Source organism: Buteo buteo, chromosome 10 (assembly GCF_964188355.1).
Source record: "Buteo buteo chromosome 10, bButBut1.hap1.1, whole genome shotgun sequence".
Taxonomy (NCBI): Eukaryota; Metazoa; Chordata; class Aves; order Accipitriformes; family Accipitridae; genus Buteo; species Buteo buteo.
Window position 1 is genome coordinate 38,864,735 of NC_134180.1, and position 18,303 is coordinate 38,883,037.

The 18,303-nt window shown below is 62.2% G+C and overlaps 1 protein-coding gene across 7 annotated transcripts in view; it reads right to left on the reverse strand.

Moving 5' to 3' along the window:
* Positions 1–4,745, reverse strand: part of SSBP3 (single stranded DNA binding protein 3) — a 55,331-nt gene extending 50,586 nt beyond the window's left edge. For all 7 annotated transcript variants that reach the window (XM_075037169.1, XM_075037172.1, XM_075037167.1 and 4 more), the window contains exons 1-4: positions 4,550–4,745; positions 4,301–4,373; positions 4,054–4,115; positions 3,256–3,340 (exon numbers count right to left, since the gene is read on the reverse strand). In XM_075037169.1, coding sequence (XP_074893270.1) covers positions 3,256–3,340; positions 4,054–4,115; positions 4,301–4,373; positions 4,550–4,605 — 276 coding nt within the window. In that variant the 5' untranslated portion in view covers positions 4,606–4,745. The remainder of the gene's footprint in view (positions 1–3,255; positions 3,341–4,053; positions 4,116–4,300; positions 4,374–4,549) is intronic.
* Positions 4,746–18,303: the final 13,558 nt, after the last annotated feature.

Below are 18,303 nucleotides of genomic sequence, written 5' to 3' on the forward strand. Positions count from 1 at the left end.
TTTTCTGCAATTCCCCTTTCTATGTATTACCTCTTTGACAGAAATTCACTGCGGTATTTAAACTGGCAGTCATCACCGCTAACTCAAATTGTATTGGCTTTCATGGCGTTGAAATGCTCAACTGCGACCAGCCATCGGCCAATTCCCAGATAACGCAGCAGCTGAAATCCCCTGTCATGCCGAGCGATCCCGTTGCAAGCTCGCCGACGCCGGCAGCGCGCCGGAGCGCACCGCAACGCTGGTGCACTTGCCGTGGGGCTTTGCCCAGCGGAGAAGCCCAAATCAACGGCTGTGGGTTGAGTTTTAGGAGTCGACGGGTGCTTCTGGTGCTGTTAACTTGGATAAACTCTTGATACAGGTGGGACAGGCTGACTAATAACCAATCTTCCAACCAGCACAACTCATCAGTTGCATTAACAGACTCGCAGCCGTGCCGGAGATGGAAGGAAAGAGAAGTGCGGCGTTCCTCCTGCCTGCGCCAGGTGAATCCTGGCTCCCATCACCCCTCTCCCAAGAAGCACCTCTCTACCAAGTCCCAGCAGCCTTTTGTCCCGGCTTCGGAAAAAAACCTCAGGGGAAAGGTAAAAAGCAACATTCCTCAGCCGCGGCGAGAGCCCATGGCTTTCAAGGGTGTCCCTGCCCCCAAAAAGAGCAGTGGGATTTCTCCTTCTTTTTTCCCCTCACTAGAAAGAGTTCAACATTAAAAACTGGAGGGGGAAATTGGCAATTTGTCCTGTTGCTCCTAATAGTTTTCATACGGTTACGCTGGGAAACGAAGTGGAAACGACACAGCAAGCAAATCCCACCGTTAGCACCTTGCTAACAAGGTGCACCGCTCCCCCTCCTGAAGATGCGTCTCCCAGGCGAGCAGCCCTCCGGTGCCGGCTACGGGAGGGCTGCGTGCCAAGCCCCGGCTGGCCCAGCACCGCCGCGCTGCTCCCGGAGCATCCCCCTGTTTCATCTTTAGAGTGGCATGGTAAATACATAGTCTTTGGGTAAATAAACACCGTATTTCGAGCAAACACCGAGCTGGCTGCGCAGAGGTTGCCCATCGTTGGCCAAGTGTAAATATGATGCTCTACCAATCTGGGCCAAGGCTTATATCAGAGTATTTTTAACCACAACCACCGTATGAAGTGATTCACGACTCACTGGTCCAGCCCCATTGAGGGCTGGTACCCCATTTTAGGTGCCATGCACTGGCTGATGGGTTGTGGCGTTTGGTGCTTGATAACAACCTGTATTCCGACTCCGGCACCCATCGGCGAGGCCAGCCACCACGCTCACCGGCACTGGCAGCCCGCCCCGGCACAGAGGAGGGTGAGAAACAAGGCGCTATTCACACTCCCCCAGTTATCATTCGGTTCTTTGGTCAATATTTAAGTTTTGGCCGGGTAGGTCCCTCACCTTGTAAAGTACACGCTGTGCCGGGAAAACACCGCTCCTCGGAGAGGGACTGTGCCGTGAGCATCTGCCACGGGCCATGGCGGGAGGGAGAAGCACAGCCCCTGCTTTGAGGCCAAAACATGTCTGGGGAAACCAAACCAGTGCCACCAAGCCAAGGCACAGGGGAGCAACAATCTTCTTACGAGTCTTCAAGGTAAAACCCAAAACATAAAGCTCTTGGGGCTGTTACAAAACTGCATTACACCAAGAATTAAAAACAATCAGGATTGTGTCTATTTACTGTAAGCTTAAAGCAACGTGTATTAAAGAAGTTTATGCGAATCATCTAATGCACTCAGGCCTATTGTTAGAATTATTACCAAGCTAAAAAAAGATTAATTTCTCTAAATACACTAAATCCTCAGACACGATGAGGAAACTGCTGTGAACGGAGCATTACCACGTCTTGGTTGCTAATGTCATCTTCACCTGCGGCTTTGCCGCCCAAAGATCTACCTTCGCCTTGCTCCCGATGAGCCTGCTGTCCCAACCGCGCTCCAGAAAAACCCAGAACTTGGCCCAAAACGCCCAGGGAGCGAGCGAGCAGCTGCCCGTGCCAAGCCGAGTGCTGGTGGACGTGCCGCCGGTTGTCAGCTCTGACCCCTCGGTTCAGGAGTTCACCATCTTAATCCGACCCAGTAAAAACAAGCGATGCAGAGAGCGGCCACGGGGAGGGACGGACAGACGGACAACCCCCCCACCTAGCAAATACCCAGACCTGCTTCCCTCCACGCCCCAGCGAGACGAGCATCTTTCCCCCCCCGGGCAGAGAGAAGAGGCAGCTCAGCAGCCAGCCCAGGCTCCCTGGCAGCCCGGCGCTGCCCGTGCCCCGGGGCGACCGCTGCGGCCAGCGCCAGCATGCAGGAGCACCGCGGAGGTCCCCGAGACGCTCGCCAACAAACCCTCGCGCATCCCAACCCAGGCATGTCGAGGCAACGAGAAACTCGGGAAGGGAGGAAAAATGGTTTCCATACCATAGGCTCCCCGGAGCAGACAAAACCAGCTCCTGCTACAGGGTTTAAACTCACTTGACTGGGGTCCAAGCCCGCAGCCAGGTGACTAATCCTTCGACGCAAATTCCTCCCGATGCTACGGACGCGGAGGACGCGCGCGGGACGGGAGCGGGCAGCCCGCCCGTCGCCCACCGGAGCCGACACGCCACGCGCCCTCGCTAAGAGGTGTCTTTTTGGGAGGCCCCTCAAGCCTCGGCATCCTGCCCCAAAAGCATCACCCCTGGTTCACGCTAACACCTCTGAAGAGAACGACCCAAAACACCGACAGACGAGATGCACGCCGTCGACCGACGGGGGTCTGCAACACCACCTTCAACGATCAAATACCTCTGCCTTGATCAAACACCTCTACCTCGCCGGTCTCGAGGGAGGACTCGGACAACCAAGGAAGCCCCCCAGCCTTGCCAAAGGCAAGGAGATACTCAGTGGGGCGTTCAACAGCGTTTTGAGGAATCCCCCCCTCCTCCCCACCGCCATCCAACCCCTGCCCACCCTTTGAGACGTCCTCAGCATGAAATATCTCACCATCGATCCTCTAGTAAACGCTTTGTTGTCCATTGCTATGCAAAACTGCTTAATTCTACCAGTAGCCTGAATGCCTTTAAGTGCTCGAGATAAGTATCTGAGCTAATTTACATAATTGCAACATTATGAAATACTGTTCAGTCAAATCAGAACATTGTTGGTTAAAAAACCCATGCTTTTGCCAGTGGGTTACGTTGGCTCTCGGTGCGCCGGAGAAGCCGGAGCTCCCCAACGCTGTAATTACCGCGAGGATTAGAAACTTGTTACTCACGTAGTCATGAAAGGCTTTCGCTTCACTCGAATGTTCACAAGTGTCTCGCCTTTCGGGAGCTGCGCAGTAAAGGTCCCAAAACACGCTGCGTGGCGGAGAAAGTCGAGAGAAGAGGCAGTTACTCATCGGGGCTCGTGCACCGAGGGGGGGTCGGGGGTTGTCACCGGAGGTCAACAGCTTCCCACCCACGGTCGGGGAGGGGACCTCAGCCGGATCCGGCCGCGCATCCCAACTCGAAGCCGCTTGGACCCCTGGAAGTGCCCGGCACCGCTGCCCCCGGGATGGGTGACGTTGGGTGTTTTAAGAGGCAAAAGCAGGCTTTTGGGGCTAACAACCGCACCGCTTCAGGGACCATCCTGACCCTCCCGGCCCCGCTACCACCACCTCGCCCTCACCTTCCCCCCGGGCACCCCCACGGCCTCGCCACAACTCGGTCTCCCCAACCGGCCCCGGCGGCTTTTCGGCCCCGCTGCCGCCCAGGGCTGCCAGGCCAGGAGGCCTTGCTGGGGGGGGGACGGACGGACGACGGCGAGGGTGGCTCCGCCGCGCCTCGACGCCCCGCGGGGAGCGGGAGCGAGGAAGCCGGGGCGGTTCGGGGCTCGGCGCGCCGCTGCTGACTCACGCCGTCGCCGGGGTTTTACCCCACGGGTGGGGGGGCAGCGCTCCGCCGGGGCGACCCCGCGACACCCACGGCGGGGGCTGCCGGCTCCCACCCGCGACGTGGACACCGCGGGGGGCTCCCACCCTCCCGGACGGTCACGCGTGTGCGCGCGGGTGTCCGTGGCTCCTCGCACTTACCACCACCAGGAGTGCAGGAAGCCGGGGGGCTCGCCCAGCGTGATGTTCTTCTCCCACCGGATCTGCGGGCGAGAGGAAGGCGGGGGTGGAAGGGGGAAGGAGGAGGAGGAGGGGGGGGAGGGTGGTCACGAGTGGGCGTGGGCCCCCACGCGCGGCGACCCCCCGGCGCCGCCGCCGCCCCGCGCAAGATGGAGGGCGGGCGTGCGTGCGGCGGCGCACAAAGGGCGCGGGGGGCGGCGGGGCTCACCTCGGACAGGAAGGTCTGCGCCGACTTCTGGGCGCCGACGTGCAGCAGGTACTCGTAGACGTACAGCGCCAGCCTGCAACAGCCGAGCGGCGGGTCGGGGCGGGCGACAAGGAGGAGGAGGAGGAGGAGGAGCACCCCCCCCCCCCATACACACACGTCCCCGTCCCCGCCGCCGCCCCGCACAAAGCCGCCCCGCTTCCTCCCCCCCCGCCGCCTTCCTCCTCCTCCTCCTCCTCCCGCCGCGCTTACTTCTCCCGCGCCTGCCCGTCCGAGGGCACCGCCGAGCCCTTCCCTTTGGCGAACATGGTCCGCGCCGAGGAGGAGGGGGGCGGCCGCTGGACCGCCGCCACCGGGAGCCGCTCTGCCCGCCGCTGAGGGGAGCGCCGGGGGCTGTCAGAGCGCCGGCCGCCGCCGCGCCCCCATCGCCCCGCGCTGCCGCCGCCGCCGCTGCTGCTGCCGCCGCCGCCGCTCCGCCGCCGCTCGCTGCGCCCGCCGCGCCGCTGGCCGCGCACCCGAACGTGGCCGCGCCGGGCACCGCCCCCCCACCCCCCCGCCGACGGGCGCTCGCCGCCGCCAATCACCGGCGAGGAAAGGCGGCGCCGACCCGCGCCACGCCCCCCTCCGGAGGCGGCGGGCGAGCCTCCCGCGGCGAGGAAAGGAGGGAGGGGGAGGGGGGCGACGCGCCGGTCCTAGCGTCCCACCGGCTCGGCCCGCAAAAAGCGAGGCTCCCCCGCCGCGCCGAGGCGCCGTGGCCCTTTAAGGCGCCGGGCCGAGGCGCGCAGCGCCCGCTGATTGGTCGGCGCCGCGGAGACCTCGGGAGGGGGGGGCCTTGAAACCGCCCGCCGGGCGGCTGAAGGGGAGGAGGAGGAGGAGGAGGAGCGGGGGGGGGAGAAGAAGAAGCAGCGCGTCGGTGCGCCCGGGCGGGCGCTGCCTCTGGCCGCGGCGCCGGGCGGGACCCGCCGGGGCCGGGACGGAGGCGGTGGGAGGCGGGGGCCGAATGGCCCCCGCCTCCCACCGCCTCCGTTCCGGCCCCGGCGGGTCCCGCCCGGCGCCGCGTCCCCCGACCCCGGCGCTGCGGGCGGTTACCTCAGGGCCCGGGCGGTTACCTCAGGGCCCGGGCGGTCCTGGCTGTGAGGAACCCTGAGGGGAGCTTGGGGCCGGCCTCCCCCCGACTCCGGCCAACTTCAGCGCCTCCAGTCACGGGGCGAGGCTTTTTGCGGCGGAGCCTCGCTGCCTGTTTTGCTTCGCTGCCCTTTAAAAACAAGGCGGGGGGGGGAAAGCCGAGCCCTTGGGGCTGGGTGGTGGTCTGGCCTGGGTTTTGGGGGGGGTCCCTCAGAGCAGGCTGTGGGGAGCCCTTTTGCCTCTCACTGGGGGGTTTTCGGAGGTTTGGGCAAAGCTGTGCTGCGCCCCAGGGTGGGCTTCGCAACCCTCGCCCCACTGACAGAACGCAGGAGCCCACCAAACTAACCAGCGCTCCTGCTTTCTGGTGGCGGTTTCCACTGATGTTGGAGCAGCACAAAAATAAGGGCTTTAAAAAGCTCTTCCCCCCCCACCACCACCCCGGCCTCACCTCTACTTCCAGAATGACTCGCTGAACAAAAAAACGGGGACGGAGGCTGGGTAGGGGTTGCGCGATGAGTTACCCGATGGTTAAAATCGGGAGGTTACGGCGCATCCGAGCAGCCTCGTCCTGCAAAAACACCGAAGAGCCCGAGGAGTTTGAGCAGGGCCGTATGCTCCCGGCGACCCTCCTTGCGAGGGCAGGGAGGCTCGGGGCGGCTGCGTGGGGAGCTGTGGGACGGAGGAGTAACTGCTGCGGGACGGAGGAGTAACTCCTCCGGCAGCGGGTAGTGCTGCTGCACCCCGTGGGAACGTTCGCGGCCATCGGGACCTGCCTGAGCAGGGCCAAACTCGCTTTAAAGCAAGGTTTAAAACAAGCTTTGGGGGGTGGGGGGAATCTCTTTGCAATGCGGTAGGTCGGAAAGGATCAAAACTTGAAGGCATCCGAGATCTTCTCTTTGGAAGGAGAAAACCTGGCGCTTTGCGCAAGTTTTGGTTTGCGGGGCGGGGGGCCGGGGTGATGGTGGAGAGGATGAGACGGGCGTTAGGAGCTCTGCTCCGTGCGTGCCTCTGCGGCAGAGGCCGGAGGGCCGGGCCAGGCAAATCCCAGACTTTGTGTCTCCCGAGCCTTCGCATCCCTCTGCTCCTCTGCTGCTCTGATGGGCTCAAAAATAACCGGGAGCCTCCCCCGGGACTGAGGCTATGGGATAAATTTGACCCTCCAGCAGCACGTGAGATGTTCGCTGAATATCCCCGGTTAAAAATAATGCCCTCATATTCTGTACCTTCTGCGTGGAGGTGGAAAGCATTAATGCAACCGCCGTGATCGGTGCAGTGCCCTCGGCAGCAAAAGGGCCTCTCCGTGCCCAGAATTCCGTCCTGCCCCGCTCCTGTTCATCGGGAGCTAGTTTTCTTTTAACTCACTGATTTTCTGGGACAGGTGAGTGGACAAAACCCAGCCACCTCCTCTCCCTGACCCCAGGGGTCGTTTGGGACATGGAGCTAGCCCAGGGAAAACGCGACGGGAGCCGGGATCTCTGCCTCCTTAGGTGCCTTCAGCAGTCTGATTGCAGGTCTCCAGCCGGGAGAGATGCTCGGAGGAGAGAGCAGCCGGCGGGGGGGGGGGCCGGGAAGCCGCCTCGGCTCTCCCTCCTCTCCTCCGGACCAGCTCCAGTTCTCGGCTGTTGCTAGGGGAGATGGAGAAGAGCAGTTGATGGAAAGCTTCCCGTAAGCGGCACCAAAAGAAAGTATCAATATTGCCATCCCAGGGTGGCAGAGCCCGACCTGCCAGCCACCAAATGCCAGCACAGCGAGGGTGGAAACTCTGGCCCCGTGTGAATTCACCAGGGACCAGCCCTGCCTTCGCATCTTCCGTGACCTGATGATTAGAGCAAATTATAAGCCGGTGCTTTGGACCAACTTAGCTGAAGATCAGAAGGGAGACTAATTTCATATCATCACCACCGCAGAACGCAATTAAATGGCTCTGCAAAGTTTTAACACAAGTTGTGACAGGAAATTTAGGAAAAAAAGAAATCCCCACACCCGAAGCCAGCAGCTCCGTCTAGCCGAGTCACAGGAGGACGTACCGAGGCCACCGAGCGCTCCCAAGGCTTGGAGGGCGACCCGTGGGCTGCCTTACTCAGCCGGGCTTTCTCTTCGTCGGGAGTTTTTCCTTGGGTTGCGCCAAGGAAGGCACCAGAATTCATTAAAAACCCCAAACCAAGAGCCCAGCTGGTTGTTTTAACCACCCGCCGGTGGATTCCTCCCAGCCGCCGGGGTGCCTCCCTTGCACGGCACCCACCCGGCGGGTACCCGACAGACCCTGCTGCGCCGAGCCCGAAGGCAAGAGAAGGTGCCGGGGGGGCAAAAGGCAGCGTCCCCCGGGCACGGCGAGGGGGAAGGCACCAACGCACCGGGCGCTGCCGGCGGCTCGGCCGGGGCTGCTGTGGGATCCCCGTGGGCAGGCTCCCCCTGGGCAGGGATGCGCAGCAGGAAGGACAGGTTTGGGAGGGAGTAGCTGTGGGAAGAGTGGCCTCTCCACGTTGCATATTAATGCTCCGCGCGCTTTAATTGCGGTGGGACCTATCGCGCGGAGCCATTAGCATGCAATGCGGAGGAACACGTATTTTTGGGATGCCTGCCTGGCTCGCAGACTCTCAGCCACGGGGAGGGGGTGGGCCGTGGGATGCGGGGAGAGGTGTCTCGTCCCCCCCCCGGGGACGCCGCTGGAGTCGCAGCTCCTTCCTCGAGCCCCTGAATCATCCCCGCTGCCATCTGCTGCACCCTCGCTCTTCCCCGCAGATGTCCTTCTTCCTTCCCCAGAAGGAGATGAGAACCGAGGACGAGGTGCCAAACGCAACTTCAAACAGCATCTAATAAAACACGGGATTAATTTCTTCTGACTGGTGTTCAATGGCTCTGATTAAGCAGAGCAGGATTTAATTAGCTTGTTTGGACTGCCTCGAAACCCGCGCCAAAGGTGGGGGAGTCTCAGCGGCTGGGTCCCCCCCGGCCCCGACCGTGAGCCGATGGGGGCTGTTGGGACCTTCTCCCCATGGAGCAGAGTCCGCTGCCTGCCCCGCCAGGCCGGCAGCTCCTTCAGGATCCCCCGACCACCTTTTACCACCCGGGATGGGTGCCCTTGGCAGTGCTTAATCCCAGTGACACCCACGGGGCAGGCATGGGGGGGACGGAGAGGAGCAGGACAGGGGGTAGGTTGGAGGCCCCACCAAGGGGACACCTCTGCCTTCCCAAACTGCGTCTCATCCTCTAAATCCCGTGCCGCTCTGCATAAACCAAACTCGCCTGGCCACCAAGTCCTTGAATTTAAAGTAACCCTGATTTACTACCAGTTGCTGGCTCCTCTCCTCTCCCTCCGCCTGTCTCCTTTAACCCATTTCATTATCTATGCTAGCTTAGGCTTGTCTACGTGGGAACATCACGGTGAAGTTATTGCAAAATAGATGGGCTGTGAATGTAAAGCGTGGCAGCTATTCCCCAGCAGCTCCCTGCGTGTCGGCTCGGATTCCTTACCCGAAATACCTGCATTAACCTCGGCTGCAGGCAGGCACTGCAAAGCGCCGAGCAGAGGCACCCATGTGGGACGCGATGCTGCATTCCCAGAGCTGGCACTCCTGGGATTTTAACTCTGCGGATTCCCGTCGTTGCAGAGGAGACAAACAGAGGCAGAAGGCTCGAAGGGAGAAAGTGCCAAAGATAACAGCCAGGGAGCAGGACTTCCCCGTCTGAGGAGCACGGACAACTTGTGAGTCCCAAACTTGCGCTTCGGGATGTGGTTGGATTCCTGAGGAACTGGTCAGGCTGCGCAAAGGCAAAACCCAAAACGCAAGACCCCGGTCACCCCATAGCCCTGACAAAGTGTCACCTTGCCCACCTCCTGCCAGTGCCAGCCACTCTGGGCGACTCCGGTCCTCCTGGTCTCCACATCCCTTGCCGCTAGCCTACATCTCCCTGCAAGGGACATTTTGCAATTAAATATCCCCTCCCTGAGCAAACCGGCACGCAGGAGCTGTGGTCCTGCCCCACGCGGTGGCATGGTGATAACCCCCAGCCGGCTCCCACCAGTGACGGTGGCATTTTCTTGCTGGGCTGTCTGTGTCTGGCCATGCTCGTTCCCTGCGGTTCCCGAGCAGGGCACCGGCATGGGGTGAGGATGCTGCGGGGGGGTTACATATAAATGCTGCCCGCAGGTCTCCTATGGCAATGGTATAGCAGAGACCCTCCCGGGGGGTCCCAGCAGAGCTGTGTGTGCCTGCAGACCCTACAGACAATGCGATGGTGCCTGTCTTTGGGTTTCCTTCATCATCCCGCAGGGATGGCCTCGGACCTGCGCTACCCGCCTCCCGGCATCAACCATTCTCAAGGGAAGGGTCGCAGCCTTGCCGGGGTAGCAGCGGTTGTCGACTGCCTCAGGAGCCAGGCAGAAAGCCTGATGCACCAAAGAAGCATCTGCAGTTTAACGTCAGAGGTTTCCTTACCCCCCTGCCCTCAGCGAGGAGGGGTTTGGGTGGGGAGCGGGTGCCCGGCTGGCGTGACGGGATCTAAATCCAGCTCTGCTGGGGCTGGTCTCGAGCCTTTTTGCTCTGCCGGGGCAGTGCCTTTGGGGCCTATCGCTCCCGTTTCTTCTCCAGGCTGAGTCCCTTATCTGTCACCTCTTCCATCTGTCCCCGCCTGATACGCGCCGCCGGCAGCGCCCCGAGCCAGCCACCCCCGCCAGCGCCCTGCAACGGGCAGGAGCGTCTCTTCGGCTCTGCTTTCCCGGGATGCTTCGCGGAGCTGGCCGGAGGGTGACCTTGGGTTTCGGAGCAGATGTCCCTCCTGCTGCCACCGGCCCCACGGGTGCTCCCACACCAGGGTGGACGGGTGCCAGGTGCACGCATGGAGCTGTAAATCTGCTGCGAGCACGGTGGCAGTACGCGTATTTATTTTAGCAGCCTTATTTTAGGCAAAAAGCTGCTGCAGGGTGAGCTGTGGTCTGACGGACTCTGCTGGTCGTGAGGGTTTCCTCTGCTGCTCCTGAGAGCTTTTTGGGAGAAAGGGGGACCTCAGAAGCTGGAGGAGAGGCTTCCCAGGCAGCAGCCTGCCATCGGAGCCAGCGTCCTCCGGGACACTCGCCTCTGCAGCATCCTCCAGAGTTTCAAAACCAGCTCTTGCTGCTCAGAAGCCTGGCCCTGGCTCTGCTCACACACCCGGCCGTGCACGGCCACAACGCTTCCCCACAGGCAGCGAGGGGACCTGGCCCACGCTCATCCATCCCGTTGCCTCCAGGATGCTGCACGCATCGGGCTTGCCCCCAGGCCACGGACCACACGACCTTCCCCGCTGCTGCACCGAGCACCCCTTTTCCTAACTTAAAAAAAAAAAAAAAAAGAGGCTGTTCATCGAGCCCATGTTTTCCCGGCTCGCATCTTCACTTTGTCATACGGAAACGCTGTGACCGGCTCTCCCCTTCCGACCTTCAGGCAGGGAGCCGCTTCCCCCCGCCTGCTTTCACCTTTACTGTTTTTAAGCGCAGGCTCTTCCTTCTTCCTCTGAGCGCTCATCGTTCGCGTCTAGCCTGCGCGACTTGCTGACCCAGCACTCCTGCCCGCTCCTCCATCCGTTCTGCCTCCACCCGTAACGCTCCTCCATCATCTTCCCTGGGAAGGACGTGCAGAGCGGGGTCCCGGTGCCGCACCGGGGGCCGTGACTGCGCAGGGGTCCCCGTCCACCGGCCCGCGCACCGCCTGGGGACCCGCACCTGGGTTTTCCTTGCTGCCCACCCCGGTACTTGGCCCAGACACCTCCGGGGATGTGGGAAACCCCGAATTATCTCATCGAGGGGGGGCTGCCTGCAGGACAGCGATGCTCCTCTGCAATGCCCCGGCCGGCTCGCTGGCCCCGGGGACCTTTGCTCTAAGCCAGGCTCAGCACTCAGGCTGTCGACAGCCTCCCGTCATCCTCGCCCTGGCTGCTGCCAGAGGAGCGGGGAGGAGGCAGGGGCTTGCGACCGCCTGCGACGACGGCCCGGAGGGCAACGACAGCCCAGATGTGAACGACAGCCCAGATGGGAATAGCCCAGATGTGACCAACAGCCCAGACGGGAACTGTAGCCCAGCTCTGCCCACGCCACAAGTCAAGGGATGCTTCGCGCGGGGGCCGCTGCCCCGATGCCTCCCTCTGCCCCCAAATCTCTCGTCCTGCTGCAAGAGCCGCTCGTGCCCGGGGCGCAGCCTCCGGGGCTCTTTGCCGTGCCCACAGCCTGTCCCCGGCCACCGCCATCGTCCCACCCGGCGAGAAACACGAGAGCCGTGGCACGAGACCCAGCCAAAGCCTCTCCTGTTTTGATCGGTGGAGGCGTGGGCTGCTAACCGCAGGGCCTCGTTAGCTTAATGAATGAATTTCAAAGCTGGGCCTTCGGATGAGTTTTGGGCATACAGCAAACTCTTTGGGAGTGCCAGCCTAGGACACGGTCTCGGTGTCTCTGAAAAGCCTCATCTTCTGGTTTCTGAGTGCAATAATAACCAAACCAGGAGATTCTCATAAAGGAAATCAGCAAAGACAACTACTTTTATATGTGCGCTTAAGTATTTAGGTCAGTATTTTTAGAATAAATAGCCGTGGGTTGGTTCCTATCTTTTCACTTCCATTTTTCACACTTCAGCTTCATTTTCCTGAATCTGGTTATACTGAAGCAGGAATTGGGTTTTTCAAAGCGCTCACACCTACCAGCGCGCTGACCTCGCTGGCTCCCGTTTCTCCACCGGCTCCTCTGGCCTTTTCTTCTCCCCTGAGCTATTAGCACAGTTGGGGGGGGGGGAAACCTGGCCCCCTCTGCCTTAAAGATCTCCCCGAGAGCGGGCGAGGGAAGGGAGGGACGGGCTGCGGGGTGGTCGGCTCTGCAAGGGGGTGGGGAGCTTTGCTGGTCTGAACTGGGAAGGGGGTGTACGTGGCGCACGGCCGTGGCCCACGACGGATGCATGCGGCTCCGTGCACGGCTCCAATCCTGCACCCAATGCCACCCAGTCCCTTTCCATGCCAGGGAGAGCCCCGGCCGCGAGCTGGGCGTTGCACCCTGCAGCCTGCTATTAAAAGCAAACCATCTAGAAGAGTCCTTCGGAGTGAAAGCAGCTTTTAAGGGAAACATTGGCAGTCTCGTTTGGCTGCAACAGCGCCTGCTTTGCTAACGGCCTCCAAAATTAGAAGAGGCTTAGAAACTTAGGATGGATGTTACTGCAGCAGAGTGGGGAGGGGGGGACGAGGGGGAGGCTCAAGCCTGCTCAGCCTCAGCTGTGCTTCCCCAGAAATCAGGATGCTGCTCCACAGCCCATCAATAAAACCGTTTTTTTTTTTTGGGGGGGGGGGGGGGGAGATAAGATCACCGTGGGAATGGAGCACGGGGAGCAACACCCGGCCGGCGTGGAAATCGCGGGCACGCACGTGTGGCTGGAAAAAGCGGCGATCTCCACTGTGCTAAACACGCTCCACGGGAGCGACGGAGATGTGCCAAAGCCTCTTCATGACTTAGCTCCTAATAAACACGCTGCGAATGGGAAACAAGCCTTCGGCGTTCCCCAGCGTGGGCGAGCAGGGAGCTCACCCCAGCGATGCTCCATCCCTATGAGCTGGGGGAGGCCGGGGGGCACAGGGCACTCCTGCCTGCCCTGCATCGCTCCTGGGGGAGTTTATCCCGAAATAAAGCCCTCCTCCTCCCCGGCTCAACAGCCGCTTCACCTCCGAGAGTTATTCACAGATAAACTCCATAAATTTGGGGGACAGCCATTTTATCACTCCTGGCAGCTCTGTGCATTGCCTGCCACAAGGTGAAGCCAAGGGAGCTGGGAAGGGATGGAAAACCAGCTCCCGGGAGAGCCGGAGCATCGGAGCACCCGGCCAGGACCAGCTCCGCTCTGGGGCAGCCGGGGCCACGGACGGCCGAATCCTGCCCCGGCTCTCGCTGCCCGCCTGGGGTTTCTGAGGCTTTGTTAGATGCGGGGAGGCGTTGAGAGCAGAAAACCTCCTCCTCTCTGCCTTGCCTCCATGGATGATTTATTTCGACACGCGACTCCAGCCTGTTTTGCTGCATCACTCCAGGCGTTTTATCGCCTCTGGCCTGGGCTGGCGACATCCCCGCACCCAGCCCCGGCCACCCCGGGAGCAGAAAGGAGCCCTCGGCCCCTGCCACCGGGGCTTGCGACGATACCAAAATGCTCCCAAGCCCGGGTGGTTAGGTGGCCTTTCCTGACCTCCTAGAGCAGCTCCCCTTCTCCCAGCCCCTTCCCTGAACCGTCGGTCCATCGCTGCCGGGTGCCCATCGCTGGGGAGGACGCCTCTGCTTGTCAACGCGCTGGGACCATTCTGCTGGAATACCACCTGTAAAAATAAATACATTCAAAAAAAAATTTGCCCTGCACGTACAAAGGCGCACGGGTCTGTTCAGTAGCTAACGTTAAGCTCCAACGGCCCCGCGAGCTCCCGAAGCGACGCGGCCCGTACCCGCAGCCGGTGCGCGGGCAGCGTCTCGCTTCGGACGGGCACCGCTGCCGTCCCGGCCGGGCACGGACCCGCGCGGGCTGCATTCCTGCGCGGCACGCTGCGCCCCCAGCCCGTCTGCGGGACTGTCCTCCCACCAGGCAGTTTGGGCTTCGAATTTTAATTTTGACCGAACTATAGATTTTTTTTCTCATTTCCAGGTTGCTGCCAGCCCGGTATTCCCTTTTCCCATGGGAAAGCCAAACCCCGGGACGCGATGACGGCTGGCGATGCCGGAGATGCCGACGGGGACGACGGGAGAGGGGTTCCCAGCAGACTGGGGCACCGCACGCTCCCTGTACCCCCCAAAACCCAACTCCTCCATTTCACAGCCTTCCTGGAGCGCAAAGCAGCTGTGGAAAGGAGCCGGATTTGGTGTCTAAAATTGCCCTATCATCTAACGAGGCTTTTTCCCCCCTCCCAGGCCGGCTAGCAGGAAGAAACCCCTCCTCGGCTGGGCGAGATTTCCACACCTCAGTGGCGGTGGTGGCGAGCGCTCTGCATGGCTCGCATTCAAATGAACTCGGCGCAGGCGAGCAGGCGGCGGCGGTGGGTGCTGCCACCCGTCCCCTCTCCCACCCCGGCCCCTTCGCCCCGGCGTTGCGCGGAACCGCCGGTATATTTTTTCGGAAGGAGTCAGCTGCCCGCCTCGGGGTTGGGGTTTCTGGGTCCCGCGGGAGCCGCGGCGTTCGGGTTTCCTGTTTACCCGCGCAGCTGTGCCGGCGGTTGGAGGGAGGCCGGCGCGCGTTAGCCGCGATGCCGAAACATCGCCGAAACATCGCCGTTGCCGTAACCGGCGATTTGGCCGGCGCCGAATTCGAGGCCTTCCCCGACGCCGGCTCCTCGGCTGCTGGCTTGCAAAAAAAAAAAAACCCCAGCCAGCGAAAGGCTTTGGACGGAGGAAGCCGGGAGCGGCAATCTGCTGGTGGATTGCTGTATGTGCATAATTAATTAAATTGCATAATTAATACCGCTGCGTTATTTATAAAGGGCTGGGGGATGTCCCCATCACAAGCAAGGGCCGAGTGCCACCCCGGCCCGGCGGCGGGGACGCGTGGGTGAAGCAGCAGAGGCGAAAGCCCTGCGCTGCCTGCACCCGAAGCCCCCCCCCCGGGGCACGGTCACGCGTGGGCTCGCACTCCCTTGGCTTACGCTGCTTCCCCACCTCGCCGGGGCCTGCTGGCGCGGGCAGCACAGGCAGGAGGGCGGGCAGGGAAGCCGGGCAGGGCGGGTACCACCACAGCGGGGCTGCCGGGCCGTGTCCCGTCCCCCGTGGGTCGTGTCCCCCCCCCCCCATTCCCCGGGGCCGCCCCCCCCCCCTCAGCGCGGCGCCGCTCGGGGCGGGGCGGGGCGCGGAAGGGGCCTCTTGAAACCGCCGCGCTCTGATTGGCGCAGCGCTCGCTCCGCCCCGCCCCCTCCTCCTTTCTCCCCCCCCCCCCGCCCTCCTCCTCCTCCTCCTCCTCTTCCTCCTCCTCCTCAGGGGCCCGGGGGTGCCGAAGGGCTCCGTCCCCCCGCCCCCCGGCCCTGGCCCCGTTCGGCGGGCGGGCTGGGCCGCAGCCGCCGGAAGGCCGCGCCTGTGCGCCGGGGCGGGGCGGGGCGCTGCGCTCAGCCGGGGCGGCCGCGGGCACCGCGGGGGGGGGGTTGTGTGTGTGTGAGGGGGGGGGGGGGGGGAGCGCAGCGCGGCCGCTCGGAGCAACGGCGCCCCCTGGCGGCGCGCGGTGGCGCGGACGGCGCCGGTACCGCACGGACCCCCCCGGGCCTGTGTCCCCCCCCCCCCGGGCCTGTGTCCCCCCCCACGGGTCCTGTGCCGCTGTGTCCCCCCCGGGGTCCTGTGTTTCTTCCGCCCCCCCGGCGTGTCCCTGTCCCCATGTGCCCCCCCCCCCCCGGGTGTCTTGTGCCCCTGTACCCCCCCCCCCTCGCCCCCCGGGGGGGCGTCCGTGTCGCCGTGGACCCCCCCAGGATGTCCCGTGGACGCCTGGGGTGTCCCCATCCCCACGGACCCCCAGGCCCGTCCCTGTCCTCACGTCCCCCCTGGGTGCCCCAGGGTCCCTGCCCTTGGGGGACCCCCAGGGCTGTCCTTGTCCTCATGGACACCCCCCCCCCCGCCCCCCCACGCAATCCCTGCCCACCCAGGCCACCAGCAGCAGGGCTGTTCCCTTGGCACCTCCCAAACCTTCTCCAGAAGGTCCTGCTTCCCGCCGGGGAGCCCCCGGTGCACCCCATCACGGCCAGATGCCCCGCCGTCCCGTTTGCCCACCAGCGTTCAAACAAAACCACGCTCGCTCTGGGCTTTAAGGTTTGAATTAAAACCAAAATAAACCCCACGGCAAGCCAGGGCCCGGCTTAGCCGAACAGCACACAGCCTCCCTCCTCCTCTCCGTCGCGGGGCGGGCGAGGCGGCCTTAGGAAATTAAGTAAATACCAACGGAGGAGTCGAAAAATAGGTTACCTTGTAATTGAATTTTTTTTTTTTGCCTGCAGCTAAAGAAAAATTAGCCTTCCTGCTATCTTGTGCAGCCTGTGTGTTTGAGAACTTACCGGGGTGTGTAATAGCTGAAAGGGTGGTGTGACAGCTCCTTGGCCCAGCCTTTTCAACTGCCTTACTTCTGAGCTCCGCTTTTCTTTTTTTTTTCCCCCTCTTTCCCCTGCCTTTAAGCTCCGAGCGCTGCCAGGGAAATCTAGAGCTTTGACAGCTCGGAAGAGCCAAGAACAGGACTCCTGGCAGAGCGATGTGGCCCCGATCCCGTGCCAGGAGCCGGGGCAGAGCCCCCCCTTCGAGGGAGACCCCAGCTCGTGGGGTGCCGTCACCCCGTCCCCTCGCCCCGTCCCATCGCCAAGTGGGTGCTGCTGCAGCCGCCGTGGGGTAGCAGAGGCCGTCGAGGCCGGAGGGTGGTTCAGGGCACAGCACCCCAAGTGCCGGTCCCCGCGCGGCGGGGGGGGCTGTCGTCCCCTTTTTGGGGGGTTGTGGGACCCCCGGGCGGGCAGTGCGGCCGCGGCGTGGCTCTCCTCCCCGATGTTGCAGCAGTTCCTGGTGCAGCAAGATGACATGAGGGGTTGATTTATGAAACTGGTACTTTAGTATCATTTTTTTTTCCTCCTTTTCCGTAACGAGCCGTTTGCATAGCGGTGCCTGCCGTGCTGCCCTCCCTTCTTCCCATCAGTACCCAAGTTTTGGGGGGGAATTTCCCAGGGAGAAGAGACCTGCAGCCCAACCTTGGGTACCGCACCATCGTCCTGCCGAGGGGGATCCATGCTTGGCCCCCCCCCGGAGCCAGGGATACCTCGAACACCAGCCTCCGGCCCCTGCTACCCACTCGGGACGTGGGATCGCCTGCACAAACCCTCGGGTGATGGGTGCATCCCACGGTGGGGAGCGGGGTCCCTGCTAGGGGCACACGGAGCAGCCTGGGGCACCCCAAAAGCACTTCCAAGCTCCTGGCATCGTGGCCCCCCCCCCCCCCAGCAGCGAGTCAAGGACTGGGGGTGTCGCTCCCAGTTGTTCGGCTCGGTCTCCGCCAGCCCCGTCCCTGGTACGGGTCTCAATTCTGGCTTCGCGGGGCTGCTGGGGTCAGCCAGGGCTGCACAGGTACCGCCTCGGCGCTCGCCAGCATCCCCTTAATAATTGAGAAAAATCTACATTTCAGCAAAGATCTGACTCATGCCGCAGCCCCTTTCTCCCGCTGCCGAGCCCCTGAGCAATTTATCCTTCCAACTACTCCAAGAAGTGATGAAACCAATAGGTCACTTTTTTTTTTTTTTTTTTTGCTCAGCAGTAATTAATGGTTTAATTAACACTCGTGACATCCAATTCCCATTGCTTTGCATGAGCAGCCTCCGCTGCTGGGGCCTCTTCGCAAACTCTCCGGTAACTGGGGGTGGAAAGGGTTAGCCAGGGAGCCGGCGGGAGCTGCCGGCTGGAGGCCGCCCATCTGGCCACGATTTCTTCCGAAGCTGGAAACTTCTCCTCCTCCCGAGCAGCAGCGGCGTTTCCAACACGTTTCGCAGCCTGCTTTGCTTTTGCACGGGCTTGTTTACAGTGCGGCGGCTTTCACGGCCGAGGGAAGAAACCGGGCGCCATGAGCGTGCGCTACGCACGGCCCTCGTTATTTACTCTTAACGATTTTCCAGTATTTTAACACCAGTCCCCGAGAAATTGTAGTTGTCCCAAGGAGAATAGCTGCTTGTAACCGGTTGCTAATTACAAGTATGAATGTCAATTAATTCATTTAGCTAATTATCCACTCTCTGAGCATCACGCACCAAAGAACTGTAAAAGACAGGCATATGGCGATGGATCAGGAGGAAGACGCTGGCGCCTGCGTGCGCTCGCTGGGCGACCGGGGCCGGCAACGCACTTGCCGGGTGTGCCGGCGCGCCGGGGTGAAGGGATGCAGGCAGCGTGAGAGCCG